Source organism: Saccoglossus kowalevskii, chromosome 15 (assembly GCF_978046115.1).
Source record: "Saccoglossus kowalevskii chromosome 15, keSacKowa6.1, whole genome shotgun sequence".
In the NCBI taxonomy this organism is placed as follows: Eukaryota; Metazoa; Hemichordata; class Enteropneusta; family Harrimaniidae; genus Saccoglossus; species Saccoglossus kowalevskii.
Window position 1 is genome coordinate 28,886,160 of NC_140655.1, and position 24,748 is coordinate 28,910,907.

The following is a 24,748-nucleotide window of genomic DNA, read 5'->3' on the forward strand; positions in this document are numbered from 1 at the left end:
GGCTCAGTAGCTGCATCAGCCTCAGTAGAAATAGAACGTAAGTAACAGTGATATATACATCTGTACGGCACAGAATGTGGCTGGCTCAGTAGCTGCATCAGCCTCAGTAGAAATAGAACGTAAGTAACAGTGATATGTACATCTGTACAGCACAGAATGTGGCTGGCTCAGTAGCTGCATCAGCCTCAGTAGAAATAGAACGTAAGTAACAGTGATATGTACATCTGTACAGCACAGAATGTGGCTGGCTCAGTAGCTGCATCAGCTTCAGTAGAAATAGAACGTAAGTAACAGTGATATATACATCTGTACAGCACAGAATGTGGCTGGCTCAGTAGCTGCATCAGCCTCAGTAGAGATAGAACGTAAGTAACAGTGATATATACATCTGTACAGCACAGAATGTGGCTGGCTCAGTAGCTGCATCAGCCTCAGTAGAAATAGAACGTAAGTAACAGTGATATGTACATCTGTACAGCACAGAATGTGGCTGGCTCAGTAGCTGCATCAGCCTCAGTAGAAATAAAACGTAAGTAACAGTGATATATACATCTGCCTCAGTAGAGATTTAGTGTAAGTAACAGTGATATGTACATCTTAAACTGTTCACAGTCCCTCGGGTCTAATTTGTTAATGTCTTTGAAACTAAACGCCAAAGGCACTTATAAAATGCCATAGAATTTATATAGATGCAATGAAAGTTTATTATTATTATTATTATTATTATTATTATACTTATGAAGTGCTATGAACAATTATAATAATTTTTGTGACGGAGAACGACTCATGTTTATATATTTTCAGGACAAGAGTTGCCGAGTATTGAGATCGTTCCCACCACAGACTTACTTCTAAGTCATGGGTCTAGAGGTGAATTCCGATGCAGAGTAACTGGTGGATATCCAGCACCTACGCTGTCTTGGTCCAGAGGAGGCAATTTAGTTTTCTCATCAACAACACAGGTAAGGAACCATTCTATACTGTGTTTCTAGTAGAAGCCTACTGAAATGAAAATACCCTGAACTTATTTATTTTGCAAAAAATTGTACTCGCATTCATTATACTGGACTTAAAAAAACATTTTTTTTATTTTCAACAAAATTATGTTAAATTTTATTTTAGTGAATGGTGGTCATTTTATCATTGTTTGCAATGGAGTGGATAATATGCCACATGTTTAATTGTAGTTTTGTAACATAGACCAAAATAAATTATGTATTCAATTTTGATACTTGTTGTTATCCTGAATTATTTCAATAAGCTTGATTTTGAAAAATAATAAAAATGCAATTTTTTTCTGATATTGTTTTCTATGGGATTGTTCAATTAATATTTTTGAAAATTATTAGGCCATTTTTTACAGAAAAAAATGCACTTACCATGGAAGCATAATCCATTGATGTCATAAATGATGAAATCTTTCTTTTGATAGGACGTTGGTGGGTTGTTACGTTTCAACGATGTCTCATCTTCTGACCAAGGAACATATATCTGCACAGCTCGTAATGAGCTGGGATCGGTGCAAGCTGTAGCACAGCTCAGAGTCAATGGTGGGTTATCACGTTTATCCTATAGTGGAGGGATTAGCACGTTTATCTTATAGTGGAGGGATTAGCATGTTTATCCTATAGTGGTGGGATTAGCACGTTTATCCTATAGTGGAGGGATTAGCACGTTCATCCTATAGTGGAGGGATTAGCATGTTTATCCTATAGTGGACGGATTAGCACGTTTATCCTATAGTGGAGGGATTAGCACGTTTATCCTATAGTGGTGGGATTAGCACGTTTATCCTATAGTGGAGGGATTAGCACGTTTATCCTATAGTGGAGGGATTAGCACGTTTATCCTATAGTGGAGGGATTAGCACGTTCATCCTATAGTGGAGGGATTAGCATGTTTATCCTATAGTGGACGGATTAGCACGTTTATCCTATAGTGGAGGGATTAGCACGTTTATCCTATAGTGGTGGGATTAGCACGCTTATCCTATAGTGGAGGGATTAGCACGTTTATCCTATAGTGGAGGGATTAGCACGTTTATCCTATAGTGGAGCGATTAGCACGTTTATCCTAGTGGAGGGATTAGCACGTTTATCCTATAGTGGAGGGATTAGCATGTTTATCCTATAGTGAATGGATTAGCATGTTTATCCTATAGTGGAGGGATTAGCATGTTTATCCTAGTGGAGGGATTAGCACGTTTATCCTAGGGGATGGATTAGCACGTTTATCCTATAGTGGAGGGATTAGCACGTTTATCCTATAGTGGTGGGATTAGCACGTTTATCCTATAGTGGAGGGATTAGCACGTTTATCCTATAGTGAATGGATTAGCATGTTTATCCTATAGTGGAGGGATTAGCACGTTTATCCTAGTGGAGGGATTAGCACGTTTATCCTATAGTGGTGGGATTAGCACGTTTATCCTATAGTGGAGGGATTAGCACGTTTATCCTATAGTGAATGGATTAGCATGTTTATCCTATAGTGGAGGGATTAGCACGTTTATCCTAGTGGAGGGATTAGCACGTTTATCCTATAGTGGAGGGATTAGCACGTTTATCCTATAGTGGAGGGATTAGCACGTTTATCCTAGTGGAGGGATTAGCACGTTTATCCTATAGTGGACGGATTAGCACGTTTATCCTATAGTGGACGGATTAGCACGTTTATCCTATGTGGAGGGATTAGCACGTTTATCCTATAGTGGTGGGATTAGCACGTTTATCCTATAGTGGACGGATTAGCATGTTTATCCTATGTGGAGGGATTAGCACGTTTATCCTATAGTGGACGGATTAGCACGTTTATCCTATAGTGGAGGGATTAGCACGTTTATCCTATAGTGGAGGGATTAGCACGTTTATCCTATAGTGGACGGATTAGCATGTTTATCCTATGTGGAGGGATTAGCACGTTTATCCTATAGTGGAGGGATTAGCATGTTTATCCTATGGTGGAGGGATTAGCACGTTTATCCTATAGTGAATGGATTAGCACGTTTATCCTATAGTGGAGGGATTAGCACGTTTATCCTATAGTGGTGGGATTAGCACGTTTATCCTAGTGGACGGATTAGCACGCTTATCCTATAGTGGTGGGATTAGCACGTTTATCCTATAGTGGACGGATTAGCACGTTTATCCTATAGTGGACGGATTAGCACGTTTATCCAATGGTGGAGGGATTAGCATGTTTATCCTATAGTGGAGGGATTAGCACGTTTATCCTATAGTGGAGGGATTAGCACGTTAATCCTATAGTGGAGGGATTAGCACATTTATCCTATAGTGGAGGGATTAGCACGTTAATCCTATAGTGGAGGGATTAGCACGTTCATCCTATAGTGGTGGGATTAGCACGTTTATCCTATGGTGGAGGGATTAGCACGTTTATCCTATAGTGGTGGGATTAGCACGTTTATCCTATAGTGGAGGGATTAGCACGTTTATCCTATAGTGGATGGATTAGCATGTTTATCCTATAGTGGAGGGATTAGCACGTTTATCCTATAGTGGAGGGATTAGCACGTTTATCCTATAGTGGACGGATTAGCACGTTTATCCTATAGTGGTGGGATTAGCACGTTTATCCTATAGTGGAGGGATTAGCACGTTTATCCTATAGTGGTGGGATTAGCACGTTTATCCTATAGTGGAGGGATTAGCACGTTTATCCTATAGTGGAGGGATTAGCACGTTTATCCTATAGTGGAGGGATTAGCACGCTTATCCAATAGTGGAGGGATTAGCACGTTTATCCTATAGTGAATGGATTAGCATGTTTATCCTATAGTGAATGGATTAGCACGTTATTCCTATAGTGGAGGAATTAGCACATTTATCCTATAGTGGAGGGATTAGCACGTTTATCCTATAGTGGAGGGATTAGCATGTTTATCCTATAGTGGAGGGATTAGCATGTTTATCCTATGTGGAGGGATTAGCACGTTTATCCTATAGTGGAGGAATTAGCACATTTATCCTATGGTGGAGGAATTAGCACATTTATCCTATGGTGGAGGAATTAGCACATTTATCCTATAGTGGTGGGATTAGCACGTTTATCCTATAGTGGAGGGATTAGCACGTTTATCCTATAGTGGAGGGATTAGCACGTTTATCCTATAGTGGAGGGATTAGCACGTTTATCCTATAGTGGAGGGATTAGCACGTTTATCCTATAGTGGAGGGATTAGCACGTTTATCCTATAGTAGAGGGATTAGCACGTTTATCCTATAGTGGACGGATTAGCACGTTTATCCTATAGTGGAGGGATTAGCACGTTTATCCTATAGTGGTGGGATTAGCACGTTTATCCTATAGTGGAGGGATTAGCACGTTTATCCTATAGTGGAGGGATTAGCACGTTTATCCTATAGTGGAGGGATTAGCACGTTTATCCTATAGTGGAGGGATTAGCACGTTTATCCTATAGTGGAGGGATTAGCACGTTTATCCTATAGTAGAGGGATTAGCACGTTTATCCTATAGTGGACGGATTAGCACGTTTATCCTATAGTGGTGGGATTAGCACGTTTATCCTATAGTGGAGGGATTAGCACGTTTATCCTATAGTGGAGGAATTAGCACATTTATCCTATGGTGGAGGAATTAGCACATTTATCCTATAGTGGTGGGATTAGCACGTTTATCCTATAGTGGACGGATTAGCACGTTTATCCTATAGTGGACGGATTAGCACGTTATTCCTATAGTGGAGGAATTAGCACATTTATCCTATAGTGGAGGGATTAGCACGTTATTCCTATAGTGAATGGATTAGCACGTTATTCCTATAGTGGAGGAATTAGCACATTTATCCTATAGTGGTGGGATTAGCACATTTATCCTATAGTGGAGGGATTAGCACGTTTATCCTATAGTGGAGGGATTAGCACGTTTATCCTATAGTGGTGGGATTAGCATGTTTATCCTATAGTGGAGGGATTAGCACGTTTATCCTATAGTGGAGGAATTAGCACATTTATCCTATGGTGGAGGAATTAGCACATTTATCCTATAGTGGTGGGATTAGCACGTTTATCCTATAGTGGAGGGATTAGCACGTTTATCCTATAGTGGAGGGATTAGCACGTTTATCCTAGTGGAGGGATTAGCACGTTTATCCTATAGTGGAGGAATTAGCACATTTATCCTATAGTGGAGGGATTAGCACGTTTATCCTATAGTGGAGGGATTAGCACATTTATCCTATAGTGGAGGGATTAGCACGTTAATCCTATAGTGGAGGGATTAGCACATTTATCCTAGTGGAGGGATTAGCACGTTTATCCTATAGTGGAGGGATTAGCACGTTTATCCTATAGTGGAGGGATTAGCACATTTATCCTAGTGGAGGGATTAGCACGTTTATCCTATAGTGGAGGGATTAGCACATTTATCCTATAGTGGAGGGATTAGCACGTTAATCCTATAGTGGAGGGATTAGCACGTTCATCCTATAGTGGTGGGATTAGCACGTTTATCCTATGGTGGAGGGATTAGCACGTTTATCCTATAGTGAATGGATTAGCATGTTTATCCTATAGTGAATGGATTAGCACGTTATTCCTATAGTGGAGGAATTAGCACATTTATCCTATAGTGGAGGGATTAGCACGTTTATCCTATAGTGGAGGGATTAGCATGTTTATCCTATAGTGGAGGGATTAGCATGTTTATCCTATGTGGAGGGATTAGCACGTTTATCCTATAGTGGAGGAATTAGCACATTTATCCTATGGTGGAGGAATTAGCACATTTATCCTATGGTGGAGGAATTAGCACATTTATCCTATAGTGGTGGGATTAGCACGTTTATCCTATAGTGGAGGGATTAGCACGTTTATCCTATAGTGGAGGGATTAGCACGTTTATCCTATAGTGGAGGGATTAGCACGTTTATCCTATAGTGGAGGGATTAGCACGTTTATCCTATAGTGGTGGGATTAGCACGTTTATCCTATAGTGGAGGGATTAGCACGCTTATCTTATAGTGGAGGGATTAGCACGTTTATCCTATAGTGGAGGGATTAGCACGTTTATCCTATAGTGGAGGGATTAGCACGTTTATCCTATAGTAGAGGGATTAGCACGTTTATCCTATAGTGGAGGGATTAGCACGTTTATCCTATAGTGGAGGGATTAGCACGTTTATCCTATAGTGGAGGGATTAGCACGTTTATCCTATAGTGGAGGGATTAGCACGTTTATCCTATAGTAGAGGGATTAGCACGTTTATCCTATAGTGGACGGATTAGCACGTTTATCCTATAGTGGTGGGATTAGCACGTTTATCCTATAGTGGAGGGATTAGCACGTTTATCCTATAGTGGAGGAATTAGCACATTTATCCTATGGTGGAGGAATTAGCACATTTATCCTATAGTGGTGGGATTAGCACGTTTATCCTATAGTGGACGGATTAGCACGTTTATCCTATAGTGGACGGATTAGCACGTTATTCCTATAGTGGAGGAATTAGCACATTTATCCTATAGTGGAGGGATTAGCACGTTATTCCTATAGTGAATGGATTAGCACGTTATTCCTATAGTGGAGGAATTAGCACATTTATCCTATAGTGGAGGGATTAGCACGTTTATCCTATAGTGGAGGGATTAGCACGTTTATCCTATAGTGGTGGGATTAGCATGTTTATCCTATAGTGGAGGGATTAGCACGTTTATCCTATAGTGGAGGAATTAGCACATTTATCCTATGGTGGAGGAATTAGCACATTTATCCTATAGTGGTGGGATTAGCACGTTTATCCTATAGTGGAGGGATTAGCACGTTTATCCTATAGTGGAGGGATTAGCACGTTTATCCTAGTGGAGGGATTAGCACGTTTATCCTATAGTGGAGGAATTAGCACATTTATCCTATGGTGGAGGAATTAGCACATTTATCCTATAGTGGTGGGATTAGCACGTTTATCCTATAGTGGACGGATTAGCACGTTTATCCTATAGTGGACGGATTAGCACGTTTATCCTATAGTGGAGGGATTAGCATGTTTATCCTATAGTGGAGGGATTAGCACGTTTATCCTATAGTGGTGGGATTAGCACGTTTATCCTATAGTGGAGGGATTAGCATGTTTATCCTATAGTGGAGGGATTAGCACGCTTATCCTATAGTGGTGGGATTAGCACGTTTATCCTATAGTGGAGGGATTAGCATGTTTATCCTATAGTGGAGGGATTAGCACGCTTATCCTATAGTGGTGGGATTAGCACGTTTATCCTATAGTGGAGGGATTAGCATGTTTATCCTATAGTGGAGGGATTAGCACGTTTATCCTATAGTGGAGGGATTAGCACGCTTATCCTATAGTGGAGGGATTAGCACGCTTATCCTAGTGGAGGGATTAGCACGTTTATCCTATAGTGGACGGATTAGCACGTTTATCCAATGGTGGAGGGATTAGCACGCTTATCCTATAGTGGAGGGATTAGCACGCTTATCCTAGTGGAGGGATTAGCACGCTTATCCTATAGTGGTGGGATTAGCACGTTTATCCTATAGTGGAGGGATTAGCATGTTTATCCTATAGTGGAGGGATTAGCACGTTTATCCTATAGTGGAGGGATTAGCACATTTATCCTATAGTGGAGGGATTAGCACGCTTATCCTATAGTGGAGGGATTAGCACGCTTATCCTAGTGGAGGGATTAGCACGTTTATCCTATAGTGGACGGATTAGCACGTTTATCCTATAGTGGAGGGATTAGCATGTTTATCCTATAGTGGAGGGATTAGCACGTTTATCCTATAGTGGAGGGATTAGCACGTTTATCCTATAGTGGTGGGATTAGCACGTTTATCCTATAGTGGAGGGATTAGCACGTTTATCCTATAGTGGTGGGATTAGCACGTTTATCCTATAGTGGATGGATTAGCATGTTTATCCTATAGTGGAGGGATTAGCATGTTTATCCTATAGTGGAGGGATTAGCACGTTTATCCTATAGTGGAGGGATTAGCACATTTATCCTATAGTGGAGGGATTAGCACGCTTATCCTATAGTGGAGGGATTAGCACGTTTATCCTAGTGGAGGGATTAGCACGTTTATCCTATGGTGGAGGGATTAGCACGTTTATCCTATAGTGGTGGGATTAGCACGTTTATCCTATAGTGGAGGGATTAGCACGTTTATCCTATAGTGGAGGGATTAGCACGTTTATCCTATAGTGGTGGGATTAGCACGTTTATCCTATAGTGGAGGGATTAGCACGTTTATCCTATAGTGGTGGGATTAGCACGTTTATCCTATAGTGGAGGGATTAGCATGTTTATCCTATAGTGGAGGGATTAGCACATTTATCCTATGGTGGAGGAATTAGCACATTTATCCTATAGTGGTGGGATTAGCACGTTTATCCTATAGTGGAGGGATTAGCACGTTTATCCTATAGTGGAGGGATTAGCACGTTTATCCTATAGTGGTGGGATTAGCACGTTTATCCTATAGTGGTGGGATTAGCACGTTTATCCTATAGTGGAGGAATTAGCACATTTATCCTATAGTGGAGGAATTAGCACATTTATCCTATAGTGGAGGGATTAGCACGTTTATCCTATAGTGGAGGGATTAGCACGTTTATCCTATAGTGGTGGGATTAGCACGTTTATCCTATAGTGGAGGGATTAGCACGTTTATCCTATAGTGGTGGGATTAGCACGTTTATCCTATAGTGGATGGATTAGCATGTTTATCCTATAGTGGAGGGATTAGCACATTTATCCTATGGTGGAGGAATTAGCACGTTTATCCTATAGTGGAGGGATTAGCATGTTTATCCTATAGTGGTGGGATTAGCACGTTTATCCTATAGTGGACGGATTAGCACGTTTATCCTATAGTGGAGGGATTAGCACGTTTATCCTATAGTGGTGGGATTAGCACGTTTATCCTATAGTGGTGGGATTAGCACGTTTATCCTATAGTGGAGGGATTAGCACGTTTATCCTATAGTGGAGGGATTAGCACGTTTATCCTATAGTGGTGGGATTAGCACGTTTATCCTATAGTGGTGGGATTAGCACGTTTATCCTATAGTGGTGGGATTAGCACGTTTATCCTATAGTGGAGGGATTAGCACGTTTATCCTATAGTGGAGGGATTAGCACGTTTATCCTATAGTGGTGGGATTAGCACGTTTATCCTATAGTGGTGGGATTAGCACGTTTATCCTATAGTGGAGGGATTAGCACGTTTATCCTATAGTGGAGGGATTAGCACGTTTATCCTATAGTGGAGGGATTAGCATGTTTATCCTATAGTGGTGGGATTAGCACGTTTATCCTATAGTGGACGGATTAGCACGTTTATCCTATAGTGGAGGGATTAGCACGTTTATCCTATAGTGGTGGGATTAGCACGTTTATCCTATAGTGGTGGGATTAGCACGTTTATCCTATAGTGGAGGGATTAGCACGTTTATCCTATAGTGGAGGGATTAGCACGCTTATCCAATAGTGGAGGGATTAGCACGTTTATCCTATAGTGGAGGGATTAGCACGTTTATCCTATAGTGGAGGGATTAGCACGTTTATCCTATAGTGGTGGGATTAGCACGTTTATCCTATAGTGGAGGGATTAGCACGTTTATCCTATAGTGGAGGGATTAGCACGTTTATCCTATAGTGGAGGGATTAGCATGTTTATCCTATAGTGGTGGGATTAGCACGTTTATCCTATAGTGGACGGATTAGCACGTTTATCCTATAGTGGAGGGATTAGCACGTTTATCCTATAGTGGTGGGATTAGCACGTTTATCCTATAGTGGTGGGATTAGCACGTTTATCCTATAGTGGAGGGATTAGCACGTTTATCCTATAGTGGAGGGATTAGCACGCTTATCCAATAGTGGTGGGATTAGCACGTTTATCCTATAGTGGAGGGATTAGCACGTTTATCCTATAGTGGAGGGATTAGCACGTTTATCCTATAGTGGAGGGATTAGCACGTTTATCCTATAGTGGAGGGATTAGCACGCTTATCCTATAGTGGAGGGATTAGCACGTTTATCCTATAGTAGAGGGATTAGCACGTTTATCCTATAGTGGAGGGATTAGCACGCTTATCTTATAGTGGAGGGATTAGCACGTTTATCCTATAGTGGAGGGATTAGCACGTTTATCCTATAGTAGAGGGATTAGCACGTTTATCCTATGGTGGAGGAATTAGCACATTTATCCTATAGTGGTGGGATTAGCACGCTTATCCAATAGTGGAGGGATTAGCACGTTTATCCTATAGTGGAGGGATTAGCACGTTTATCCTATAGTAGAGGGATTAGCACGTTTATCCTATAGTGGAGGGATTAGCACGCTTATCTTATAGTGGTGGGATTAGCATGTTTATCCTATAGTGAATGGATTAGCACGTTTATCCTATAGTGGAGGGATTAGCACGTTTATCCTATAGTGGAGGGATTAGCACGTTTATCCTATAGTAGAGGGATTAGCACGTTTATCCTATAGTAGAGGGATTAGCACGTTTATCCTATAGTGGAGGGATTAGCACGTTTATCCTATAGTAGAGGGATTAGCACGTTTATCCTATAGTGGAGGGATTAGCATGTTTATCCTATAGTGAATGGATTAGCACGTTTATCCTATAGTGGTGGGATTAGCACGTTTATCCTATAGTGGATGGATTAGCATGTTTATCCTATAGTGGAGGGATTAGCACGTTTATCCTATAGTGGAGGGATTAGCACGTTTATCCTATAGTAGAGGGATTAGCACGTTTATCCTATAGTGGAGGGATTAGCACGTTTATCCTATAGTAGAGGGATTAGCACGTTTATCCTATAGTGGAGGGATTAGCACGTTTATCCTATAGTGGAGGGATTAGCACGTTTATCCTATAGTGGTGGGATTAGCACGTTTATCCTATAGTGGAGGGATTAGCACGTTTATCCTATAGTGGAGGGATTAGCACGTTTATCCTATAGTGGTGGGATTAGCACGTTTATCCTATAGTGGAGGGATTAGCACGTTTATCCTATAGTAGAGGGATTAGCACGTTTATCCTATAGTGGAGGGATTAGCACACTGCGGTATTTTTTTAACATAAGGTGGTTAGGAACCTTGTTACATCTGTTGGATTAGTTGTCAAACTAAAATAAGATGAATATTAGAATAAAATCAGACCATGCAATAAATATCGAAACATGAAATAAAATGTTAAAAAGTGGATTTGGATTTGATTCACTTAATGTGTAGAGCTGCTGTGTTTATATTTTAGTTGATATTATGTTTATTTCATTCAAAATTATCAAAAATTTTACCAAAAAATACCTAAAAAAAATAGGCAAATGTTGCACAAAACTTTTGATGGGAAATATTATGGCTTTCAAAATGTTAATGTCCTAATTTTGTTTACTGTACAATACTTTATTTTTGCATGGTATTTTTTCTTCTTTTTTTTTCGCTGAAGGGATGATTCAGTGCAGATAAAATCCAGTGAATATAGTTTTTTTCTATATATTTTACATTCTACTCTATTAATTCCAGCAAAAGTATTTTACAGTAAATTGCACAGCACCCCTGGTATAAGGTCTTTATTTCTGATTTTCGATCAATGTTAATTTTTTTTTAGGTTTGCCATTGGTTAATATCAATCCTGGCGGGCTAGCTGAAGTTAAAGTTGGAGAAACTATATCTTTGGAATGTGTGGCCGAAGGTGATCCTATGCCATCGCTGCACTGGGAAAGAATGGGAAAACGCACAATGCCCGAAACCGTGGAAATCATTCCTGATGAAAGCAACACTGGAAGTGTGGTATTCCGTATAATGCATGCATCCATGGATGATGCCGGCACTTATGTGTGCAAAGCTTCTAGTCCTGCAGGCCAAGTAGAGGAGAGGATAGTGTTGAATGGTACGTACAATTTTGGAATGGCGCCCTCATAGTCTGGAGTGAGAAAGATGCAACCTTACTCTTTGTAAAGTAAAATCAATTTGTCAGCTCCACTGCATGCAGCATGGTTATCATCATAATTATTTTAAAACTCTGAAAACTATTCTGAAATAAGATACAATTTCTAATTAATTGTAAATTAAAGCAAAATATAACATTATTCAGACATATTTGTCTAGTAGGGAAAGAATAAAGCGATGATTTCTGACAGCTTTGTTCCAATCTTTGTTTTAATTTAATCAATTAATTTTTAACTCAGGATCTGTCACTATAGCAACTAGAATTACACCTACATTTTCATCACTAATACATTTATTAATTTTTCTGTACTAATGATTGTTTTGTAATATTGATTCATATTGTTGTCAAGATCCCTTTCACTACCAATTTGTCCAATGTCAGCTAAAATGGCTAATTTATCTAATGTCAGCCTCAGTAGCTAATTAGCTATATATTTTTGTCTGTAATGGCACGTTAGCTGCTTTTGTCTATAAATACTGTTTTGGAAAGACTACAGTTGAGTGTTTTGATCACAAAATTGTAGAATCAAGAAGAAAATGTGACAACTGTTACATCTGCACCAATCTCACAGTGAAAGAGACTGACAATTCATTTACTGTAATTTATGCATAAATTACACAACCATTTGAGTGCCAGATATTGTTCCCGCCCAAAATTCAATGTAAATATTCTCACATTTTGTAAAATGTTCACTAAATTTCATCATCATTTTGGTTCATACAGACAGTTTTAGATATTGCTCTTAGTTTTTGATCAAAAGGTTTGTCAGTTTTTCTCAACATTTCATGTTGGAAGGAGCAGACTACAAAATCATTTTGCAGATGGTGCCAATAAGTGACAATAGTGCTCAAAAGGTTAAGCATTGATTTTATTTTTTAAAAAATTGTGTTTCACTGCATGAAATATTCACAACTTTCTCGCAATTAATTTTGATTATTTGTGTTCAGTTTATCACAAAAGTAAAATTTACACTGGCTGTATGTTGCTTATTATCATTCTTTCATATTTAGTTGTTTCTTTGCTTGCCTGCATTAGTCATTTTTTTCTACAAATCACATGCTAAAATATATAGTTGGGGCGTAAAGTAAAATATCTATATCATAGTAATATCTATTATATAAATAAAAAAAATAATTTAAATTTCTATTTTCACATATATGAAGGTTGCATTGAAAGAGTCCAGACTGATTTGTGCCCCAGTCCATGTATTGTACCGATCATTGAACCCCATCTTTCTTCATATTTATAATCAGGGCTGTGTTGCTGGAAACCTTCTGGTTGACGAACAGTCCTGTGGGAAATGATAGCAAATGATCTGCCTTAATTTATCAAAGGCCATTTGTTATTTGAATGGTTTCAAACTTCTCTTTACCATCAGATTATATGTCTCATTTGCATAATATGTTCAGATTTAATGTGTCATTTGCATAATAGTTTCAGATTTAATGTGTCATTTGCATACTAGGGTTGGACTTAGTGTGTCTTTTGCTTAATGAGTTCAGACTTAATGTGTCATTTACATAATTGGTTCAACCTTAATGTGTCATTTGCATAATATGTTCTAATTGCTACAATTACCATGTTTGGTGTTGTGCATGATTAGGATGTAGGTATGTTTGCTGTCAGAGATGGAACCCCATTACTCAAAGAACCACCTGTATCTTACTTCTGTATGCAAATATGATTCTATTAATCCTAAATCGGACGAGATCAGAAACAGGGATTTATAGATTCATGTGATCATTCATTTGTGACTTGTCTGAACCAATCATGTTCATTTGTGACTTGTCTGGACCAATCATGTTCATTTGTGACTTGTCTGGACAATTATGTTCATATGTGACTTGTCTGGACCAATCATGTTCATATGCATATCATTCATACCATAGTCTGGTATATGTTTCTAACCAAACCATTACATCACAGTTATTGAAGACATCGAGTTTGGACCACCAGAGATACGAATCGTACCAGAGGCATTAACGCTAGTTGAAGGTGACTTTGCCCAGATTACATGCGACTCACCAGGTATGAAACATCATATTCTCAATCGTTTGTAAGATAAGGATTTGCAACATACATATATATGGATGGTGATGGATGGTGATGTATGATGAAGATCCATTTCGGGAATTCCATGTATGGCTCAATCTAACAATCAACATTGACATGTTCAATTATAAAAACAGAAACAAGCGATGGATTTTTACCTGATGCAAAAAAGACAAAAAACACCTAATACACACACTGCAAATTCGCAAGAACTCTAGAAACACGCCTAGATATATACAATATGTATATTTCTTTTAAAATTGATGATATGTAGTACCCATTATTTTTTACAAATGCAGGATTGTCATGTGATTTGTGGATTGTGATGCATCTTGTCATATACTTTAAACCTGCCTGAACATAAAACATTGTATTTCTTCGTCTAATTATTGTGGACAAAGCTACAACACAGAATGTACATTTATGTTGCTTCAGCCAGTGCACACCACTGTACCATCTATTTCTATGGGCTCTGTGCAAGCTGCTGTGAGATGCCAATTAATGAGCCGGTGAAAACAGCTAAAGTTAAGAAAACAGCACTAATTCAACTTTGAGACAATCCTGAAAATTTATTTATGTTGCACCAGAGGTACATTACTTGGGGTTTGCAACTATGGTGACATGATACCATGCTAGGAACAATGCAAATGCCCAAGGTTACTGTGTGGTCCAGGTGGATCAAAATAGCTGCCCACGACGGATTACGAGAACTATATTTTCTGTACATTTTCGATGTATTACATTTTTTCACTATGATAGTGGCAAGACATGTTTTATTTTTTTATTACAAATCTTGAACATTGATATATGTCATGTCAGAAAGTTGTAGCACCAGTCTTGCTATCTACGAGAAGAGACTTGAATGGGATCTTGACATTATGTCACCATACAGTACTATGTACGTTGCAAACCCCAAGTAATGTACCTCTGGTTGCACATGTACATGTGAGCAAAATCTTGTTACACCGTTCAAGAGAGTTTCTGATCGCTGTTTTCACCGGTGATGGTGGTGACTATGCCCAGATGTTCACTCCCAAGAATAGACTTCATAAAGATGTAATTTACTTCAGTTTGTTGACTGCATTCAGTGTGTTTAATGTGACTGATTAAAAAAAACTTATGCATTTTATATAATAATACTTCCCCAAATATAGGTAATATACTAGATTTTACCGTTACTTGGCGTCGTGACGGTCAAGAACTACCTCCTCAGCATTCAGTGGAGAATGGTGTACTTTTTATACCATCAGTCAGCTCTGATGATGAAGGACGTTATTATTGTGTCGCTTCCAACGTGTTTGGTACTTCACGAGTAGCAACTACTGTAGTTGTCCAAAGTAAGTACAACATATGTTACAACCTTACCCTTGCAATAGCAAGTTACTACACAGACATGCAATGCATTATGGGAAAGATCCTCCTATCACACTGGAAACTTACTACATTATATGTCAATTATTTCACAATGTTAGACTTCACGTCAATATTAATATACATGTATGGTGGAGCAAAATAATCTCACCATAGAAACTTGTAAAAATGACATATTTTACCATAAGTTTTTCACTAAAGAAATTATTTGATAATCAACACATAATATGTGGTTATTACGTGGATACCTTAAAGTATGCACAAAGACAGTATAGCTGGAGTATCGACCGATGTGCGCGTACTTTGAGGTATTCTCGTAATAACAAATTATTATACATCTTTTCCTTTCAAGGATACATCATGGGAATGCCGAAATCCAAAATGTTTATAACAGAATCAGCGAACTGCTTTGTGTTGAATCCAGTCAAACACTGGTGGCAGCCATGTTTATTTTTATTATTATATGACGCTTACGTGCGTAATCATTCCATATTTGGATTTCGCATTTCCTTATATGGTAGGATGAAAATACCCCGTAAAATACCTCAAAATTACGGCACGCTGCAACTTAAGGCGTTATGGTGACAGATGAATAATAATAGTGAACTTGACACGTAATCTTCAATTTGACTAAAACTTCCTTAATTACAGGACAAGCAATATTATAAATAATACATTCTCTACTAAATCAAAAGTTGTCTTCCATTTTATTGTTTTGAGTTCAAGTGTATTTATACCGTATCATCTCTGTAAATTTCAATATTACTGTCATGTTCACACAGGCCGTCCACGAGTCACAACATCTCCGTCCAGTGTAACCGTCCAACCAGGTCAGATTGTGAAAGTGCAGTGTATCGTAGAAGGTGGTACATCACCCATCACAATTGAATGGGATAGGGTAAGATTATTACAATCTATATATGACATACAACATCTATTGAAGTTATAGTGTAGCATTTGTGTTTTTCACTACCAGACTCACCTAAGTTTGTCTGCACTTTTTTTTTATATTCTACAATATTTCTGGAAATGAACCCTAATTTTGGAACCAACAGACATAGTTTAAGTCAATTTTTAGTTTTTACTCAAAAAATTTGGCAATTTTTATTCATAAATTGAGAGGTTTTCACTTTTGACTTCCAATTTAAGAGAACACAAAGGCTCGTACTGTACAATCGGACATAATCTGATTCCCAGTTTGCTGATCAGTTTATAATAATATTATAGCAATGTTTACTTCTAGCAGTTTACAGTTACAGTTAGACAGGATGTCTGGAATGTACGTTTTCTGTATGTCTGTTTTGAGTGAAAAAAACTCAAAAAGGCTTATTTTCGAGAGAAACACACATACACACTAGTTTGAGGGAAAAAAGACATTTTCACACAATTCACACACACAGCTAACTAAAAATTTATAACATGTAGGTAGTCAAATGCCATCTTCACTGTGAAATACACGTTTCAATATACCGGTAAATGCCATCAACCTAGGTCTCATCAATAAGCTAACATGTTCACAAACAAAGACTGTGTATTGTTTTGATTATGATAACATGTTTAAAAAATTCAAATTCAAAATGGTGTTGTTTTTTTAATTGTTTATTCTTACCTATGCTGTTGGCAATTAAAACAAGTTCACAAAATAGGCTCCACCAGAGGTACATTACTTGGGGTTTGCAACTCGCATAGTACTGTATGGTGACATCATGTCAAGATCCCATTCAAGTCTCTTCTCGTAGATAGCGAGACTGAGGCTACGACCTTCTGACATGATATATATCAATGTTCAAGGTTTGTAATGAAAAAATAAAACTTTTCTTGTCACTATCATAGTGAAAAATGTAATACATCGAAAATGTACAGAAAATATAGTTCTCGTAATCCGTCATATTGTGGGCAGCTATTTTGATCCACCTGGACATCCCAGTATCCTAGTTACCTTGGGCATGCGCATTCGCATTTTTCTGAGTTGGAACGCTTATGCGAGAGCGAGATTGTGAGGGGATCTTGGTATCATGTCACCGTAGTTACAAACCCCAAGTAATGTACCTCTGGCTCCACCAATTACCTGCTTGAATTCCATCATTGTTGAGATGTCCACTTCTTCACTTCTTTGTTTAGGTTGGTGGTCAGTTACCTCTAACTGCATCGGACTCACATGGTGTTCTTCAGATTGCAGCAGCCAGCCCCATAGATGCCGGCAACTACAAGTGTATCGCTAGCAATGCTGCTGGTACAGTGGAAGCTGTAGCCTCCATCTACGTTGAAGGTATGTACCATATTATGAACAAATGTGCTTTAATATGCTAACATCTTGCGTGTGTAAGCGTCTCAGCTGCTTTATTATCATATTTGTATTTTTTATGAGAAATTAAAATTAAGTAGCCAGAAGACAGTCTGTGTTTTACATGCTAGCTTTGAGACTAATTAAAGCAGTTTTTCATCATTCTGCTTCTTTTGGAGATGTGGTTCTAAAAGAAAAAATTCAGTATCTTTAGACAATACTAATGTAACTGTACTAAAATATGTATTATGGCAATAAAAAGTTCATGTTATTCTCATCATTTGAGTGTAAATTTTGCTGCATATTCTATCGTTGTACCTTCTCATGTTTATTTCTTTTTTTAACATAGTTTCCCCAACTGTGCAAGTGACACCACCTAAGGAGACCAAAGCAGTCGGCAGTTCTGTGGAGTTCCTTTGCAGTGCTACTGGTAACCCACCAGCTAAAGTTGAGTGGAGTAAAGAAGGTGGTAGACTACCCAACAGACACGCAGTACAAAATGGTGTACTCAGGTACTGTAATTATGAAATCTAAATACTCTAAACCGTTAAATTTTTGCTGCTACAATTTCTTGTGCTTTTATCATTTGAGGGCATTCTTGAAGATGAAGTCACTGTGACTCCCTAGGACCTCAGTGAAAGTCAATTTGACTTCCCAAGATCCAAACATAAGTAAATGTGACTCCCTAGGACCTCAGTGAAAGTCAATTTGACTTCCTGAGTCCCAAACATAAGTTAATGTGACTCCCTAGGACCTCAGTGAATGTCAATTTGACTTCCCAAGACCCAAACATAAGTTAATGTGACTCCCTGGGACCTCAGTGAAAGTCAATTTGACTTCTTAAGACCCAAACGTACATTTGTTAGTTAATGTGACTCCCTGGGACCTCAGTGAAAGTCAATTTGACTTCTTAAGCCCCAAACATAAGTTAATGTGACTCCCTGGGACCTCAGTGAAAGTCAATTTGACTTCTTAAGACCCCAACATAAGTTAAAGAACTCCCTAGGACCTCAGTGAAAGTCAATTTGACTCCCTAAGACCCCAACATAAGTTAATGTGACTTGCTAGGCTGAATGAAGGTTCACTACTATTTAGTTTTTACTTCTAGCCGTTTACAGTTAATTTGCCGATCAATATGATATGTATATATTCATCAGTTTCTCTCTTCTCTAGAATTGATAATCTGCAAAAAGAAGATGCTGGTCGGTATCAGTGCACAGCGACTAACCCACTTGGTTATGCAGACGGCTATGCTGCTTTGTCAATACAAGGTATTGTATTATCCATTGTATCCATGGTAACACTGACAAGATAAACAAACCATGAATTGCTAAAATTGAATTATTTGAACACATCAAAGTCAAGTGTGTCAATGCTGTTTATTAATTCTTTATTAAGCGCCAAGGTCAATTTTTGTAACCATTCAACAATTTTAAGCCCACTTAATTATTTCATAATTTTTCAAAAATGTTGATCAATATAAAATTATGTTCTGATGTTTTTTTTGTCAAAATTATCAAAAATTAATATAGAAAAATTGATAAAAAAAAGGCAAAATTTTGCACCAAAAGATGCATTCAAAGATGGGTATCTTAAACATTAAAAGTGGCAAAGTCACCACATATAAACAATCGATTTATTTGACGCGTAATGTGCGGTCACATGGGATCCACATCTAATACAACACCGAATGATGATCGGTGATATAACTTTTTTGCCATATATGTGGCGACTAAACTGATAAAATATGAAAAAAATTATATTCACCAAATAAAAAAATGAATGTTTGATATTTGGGGTTGTGTAACTAATCAATAGACTTGTACTCTGGTGTAAAGTCTTCTTTACTATCAAATTATAGCATGTTTTAACAATATTATTGTCTTGATTTCTTCAGCGCTACCCAAAGTTCAGATCAATATACGCACTAGGATACAGACGGTACCAATTAACGAGGCAGTGACGTTTGATTGCCAAGCAACTGGCGAACCCAAACCCATAGTTCGGTGGAGCAAGTTAGATGGAGACTTACCATCCAGCGTTATCATAACAGGGGGTGTTTTAAAAATACGCAACGTAAGGACGAGCGATGCTGGTACTTATAAATGTACGGCGACTAATGTTGCCGGGAGCGTCAATTCACAGGTTGTTCTCTATGTACAAGGTATGACTCTCCTATTTTCAAAGCTCTCCTGTAATGAAAAACGGGGAAAAAGTGTAATCATTTTAAAAAGTGCTATTCTCATTGGCAGTGATGTAATTAAATTTGGCAGTGATGTCATTGAAGTGTGCGATGACGTAATTAAATTTAGCAGTAATGTCACTGAAGTGTCCGATGATGTAATTAAATTTAGCAATGATGCCACTGAAGTGTGCGATGATGTAATTAAATTTGGGGGTGAAGTGATTGAAGTTGGCAGTGAATCTCATCAAAAGAAATGAACAAGTCTTACACAATGTTTATGACCCATAATCTGAAGTCAATAACAACATTTTGCTGCATTTCTTGTTAACATCTTTGAAATAACTTATCTGAACTCATCTTTTGTATGAACCAGTGTTTGTCACTAAAGTCAAAGAGTCTACATGGCCTGAAAAAGTGAAGTCCCTGTTTTTATGTTGTTAACCCAAAAGAAAAATACATAAACAAAAAATAAAAATGGAAAAATGCACACTGTGTAGTTCTGATGACACACAAGAGAAATTTGTCACTATAAATATTTGTCATATTCAACATTTTTAGCTTTTGTAATTTTTACAAATTCGAAGAGCTGGCTTGCAGGGCCAACATGTTCGTAAAACCTGTGTAAAGTGTAAAGTTCTAGACTAGGCCTTGAACCCAAGTGTCTGCTTTAGTTTTAAACTCAGTATGCAACACTATATGGTAGTTTTTAACAATCTTAGCCTCATTCAATGTTGAGGTTGATAATTTTTTTACGAATCCCAAGAAGTTTATTGCCTGAACAGCCCATTTGTTAAAAAAGCAAGATTTCATGACATTACATGATTGTTAATTATCATATTTAATTCTCACTATAGTTATACTTCTTGATTAAAGACAAGTTTTGAGTTCTCAGGCATATTTGCTGCTTTCTGCGTTACTGGGTATGCCCCCAGCAAACAGTGGGGGGGGGGGGGTGTTAAACAAGTTGGTTGTGAATTTGACTGCAATTTGTTTCACAAATTAAAGTTGTATAATTTGTCTTACTTTATTGTGATATATGAATGCAAATTTTATCATTTTGTAAAATTTCAAGGGTGGCGTGGATACAATACAGTATCAACATATTCAATACAAAACTGAAGCTGATATAGTAAAATTAAAAATTAAAACTCTGTATTCTTGCTGACTGGAGATCAACCAGTCTTTGCATACATGGTAACTAGAACTAGTCTATTCACAAAATATGTGTTGTTACAGTGATTCGTGACAGATATGTATAAAACATGTTGTCCAACTAACCATCACTCTCTTATTCTACCATAGCTGCGCCACAAGTAACGGTTACACCCGAGGTCCGGACTACAGCAGTTGGTTCATCTGCCCGATTTACTTGTCTAGCTACTGGGTTACCAGCACCGGATATTTACTGGTACAAAATAGCCGGAGATCTACCCCTCAATCATAGAGTAGAACATGGGGTGTTGCACATTCCTCAGGTTGCTAGGGGCGATGCTGGGTCATATGTCTGCAGGGCTTCTAACAGACAAGGTCATGTTGAGTTCACAGCAAGGCTTAACGTTGGAGGTATGACATTTAAGATGATGTACTATCAAATGATTCCATCATTGAAAGCTGTTGTCATTTGTGAAACGTTTTTTTTTTTTTCAATGTTGGTCATGTGACTGTTTCCACCTTTACAAAATGCCGAAATTATTTGTTTCTGTTTCTCTCATGTACATTATTTCTAAATTTAATTTGTTTTATTTGTCATATATTTTTTTTCTTGCTGTATTTCAGAAATGATTCCCTACTTTGTGCAGAATCCTGTTTCTTACATCAGTTTCCGAGCACTCAGAGATGCTTACTTAACTTTTGATATTGAAATATCCTTCAAACCGGAAACCACAGATGGTAAGCTAATCTGTTTGTATGTTATTAATATCATAGTTTATATACTCAGGTACTTCTGATAGCTTTATGAGTATTTGTCAGCAATTTACGATCAAGCTAGAAATCCACTCTGTGAAGGAATGTCCATTTGTTGTTATTAAATTAGCAATACTGTAAACCTCTTTATTTTCATGTGAGACAAATTTATGTTTGTAAAAACACTCCATGCAGTAATCAGGTGAATGGCAAAGACAAATTTATTGAGAATAACAGTTTACAGTCACAAACAACTACTACAAAACTAATAAAATTACAATTCAATAAACTATAAACTACAAATTCTACCCACCAAGACAGCACATGCCCCCCCCCCCCCGAGCAATGGATTCCGCGATCAGAATGAAGGAGGGGAAAAACCTGCATGAGGCCGCCCGACCTTGAAATGGGGGCAGGATGAAATTCAATGCCCAAACGAGGGTACACTGCTGCTAGTGGAGCAGAGGTGACCCCCATGAAATAAAGAGACCTGAAAAATTAATAATTAAATAAAGGGTTAGTAAGGGTGACTCAAACAGACTAAGCTAAGGAGTGGTGCAGAGGGAATGGATGTTCACGATCTGCATGGTCTGCTCAAAAATAAGGTAACTAAATTGTGAAATTCTCACGACCCAGTGAACATGAACTGAGCGACACAGGGGGAAAGTAGTAACCTGGAAATTTATGTGAATTTCAGGAGTCAGGGAAAATCATGAAACTTTGTAACAGTGAATATTTCTGGGGTATCCTACAACAAAGTGTGTATTAAGTGACTTTCACAAATTTTGTCTTCATGTTTGACAAAAATCATCAAATTCCTAAAATTCTCAGCAGGAAAAATCAAGCAATTTGCAATACATAGAGGAATCAAATCCCACCACTGTAGCAATTGAGTAAAAATCCTCCAAATGTATACAAGTAAAACAATATAAACAATAACATTTTTAAAAATGAAAACCATGCATCTATGGTATTTCAGAAAACATATTGACCAGAATTGACCTGGGCAGGATGATTATTTAAAAATCCGAACGAAACGAAAAACGATTTTCTCATTTCAGGTATGTTGATTTACAATGGACAGACAGTTGGACAAAATGTACAGGTATCTGGTGATTTCCTGTCATTTGGAATGTCAAATGGACGAGCAGAATTTCGTTATAACATGGGATCCGGTGCAGCCATCATCCGTAGTGCCGCACCTTTGGAATTAGGGCAGTGGCACACGGTTGTACTTCACCGTAACCGAATACAGGGATCCATGATAGTTGACGGACAGGTTCCTGTTAATGGCACATCGCTGGGAAGATTCCAGGGACTAGATCTTACGGATAATCTCTATTTAGGTGGTTTCCCGGAGGATGCTGTTATCGCCAAGGCATCTGGATTCACAAAAGGATTTATTGGTAACTGTATACAATTGTTGAACCATTATATAAATAGTCTTTGTTTGGACAAAGTCTTGACTTATCAATAGGTTGTGCATCAAATATCATTTCGTGAACAAGTTGCGACCATTTTTGTTCAAGTTGGTACAAATATGATTTGGTTCAGTTAAATTTTATCATAGAACTCGTTTGTATACAAACAAAACATATTGCTACGAAACAAATACTGAATATCACTGAGTTAATTTGTATAATTAACTTTCTATTTTGCATGTGAAGAAAACGTGTTAAGATACAACTTATAAATTATAATGAGTTAATTTGCATAATTAACTTTCTATTGTGCATGTGAAGAAAACATGTTAAGATACAACTTTTGAATAGTAATGAGTTAATTTGCATAATTAATTATGTAATGTGTTCGTTCATCTTCTGCAGGTTGTGTGAGTCGTCTAAAGATCAGCGGTTTACCAGTCGACATAGGCAGTAGTGCTAAATCTGTGGTTGGTGTGTTAGATTGTCCCGTATGTCAACATGCTCCTTGTCAAAATGGTGGCACATGTAGAGAAGCCAGTACTGAGTATGGATATCGATGTTCCTGCCCAGCAGGTTACACAGGCAGAACTTGTCAAGATATTGGTGAGAGCTGTTACCCAGGTGAGAAACCTTCTGTTTTTATAGTAGATAAACTTAGAACTGTTACCCAGGTGTGAAACCTTCTGTTCTGTAGTGGATAAACTGAGAGCTGTTACCCAGGTGAGTAACCTTCTGTTTTTATAGTAGATAAACTGAGAGCTGTTACCTAGGTGAGAAACCTTCTGTTCTTTAGTGGATAAACTGAGAGATGTTACCCAGGTGAGAAACCTTCAGTTCTGTAGTGGATAAACTGAAAGCTGTTACCCAGGTGAGCAACCTTCAGTTCTGTAGTGGATAAACTGAGAGCTGTTACCCAGGTGAGCAACCTTCAGTTCTGCAGTGGATAAACTGAGAGCTGTTACCCAGGTGAGCATCCTTCTGTTCTTTAGTGGATAAACTGAGAGCTGTTACCCAGGTGAGCAACCTTCTGTTCTTTAGTGGATAAACTGAGAGCTGTTACCCAGGTGTGAAACCTTCAGTTCCTTAGTGGATAAACTGAGAGCTGTTACCCAGGTGAGCAACCTTCAGTTCTGTAGTGGATAAACTGAGAGCTGTTACCCAGGTGAGCAACCTTCTGTTCTTTAGTGGATAAACTGAGAGCTGTTACCTAGGTGTGAAACCTTCTGTTCTGTAGTGGATAAACTGAGAGCTGTTACCCAGGTGAGCAACCTTCAGTTCTGCAGTGGATAAACTGAGAGCTGTTACCCAGGTGAGCAACCTTCAGTTCTGCAGTGGATAAACTGAGAGCTGTTACCCAGGTGTGAAACCTTCAGTTCTGCAGTGGATAAACTGAGAGCTGTTACCCAGGTGTGAAACCTTCTGTTCTGCAGTGGATAAACTGAGAGCTGTTACCCAGGTGAGAAACCTTCTGTTCTGCAGTGGATAAACTGAGAGCTGTTAACCAGGTGAGCATCCTTCTGTTCTTTAGTGGATAAACTGAGAGCTGTTACCAGGTGAGCAAC

General features: G+C 38.3%; 1 protein-coding gene across 1 annotated transcript in view; it reads left to right on the top strand.

Annotated features, from left to right (window-relative positions):
- LOC102800892 (basement membrane-specific heparan sulfate proteoglycan core protein-like) overlaps positions 1 to 24,748 on the top strand; it is a 187,512-nt gene that overhangs the window by 138,343 nt on the left and 24,421 nt on the right. Inside the window, exons 55-68 of the mRNA XM_085508562.1 lie at positions 793 to 962; positions 1,433 to 1,550; positions 11,624 to 11,905; positions 13,892 to 13,993; positions 15,172 to 15,354; positions 16,171 to 16,286; positions 17,510 to 17,657; positions 18,022 to 18,184; positions 18,846 to 18,943; positions 19,570 to 19,836; positions 21,160 to 21,420; positions 21,634 to 21,747; positions 22,824 to 23,168; positions 23,589 to 23,807. Of these exons, the coding sequence (XP_085364688.1) occupies positions 793 to 962; positions 1,433 to 1,550; positions 11,624 to 11,905; positions 13,892 to 13,993; positions 15,172 to 15,354; positions 16,171 to 16,286; positions 17,510 to 17,657; positions 18,022 to 18,184; positions 18,846 to 18,943; positions 19,570 to 19,836; positions 21,160 to 21,420; positions 21,634 to 21,747; positions 22,824 to 23,168; positions 23,589 to 23,807 (2,586 nt within the window). The remainder of the gene's footprint in view (positions 1 to 792; positions 963 to 1,432; positions 1,551 to 11,623; positions 11,906 to 13,891; positions 13,994 to 15,171; positions 15,355 to 16,170; positions 16,287 to 17,509; positions 17,658 to 18,021; positions 18,185 to 18,845; positions 18,944 to 19,569; positions 19,837 to 21,159; positions 21,421 to 21,633; positions 21,748 to 22,823; positions 23,169 to 23,588; positions 23,808 to 24,748) is intronic.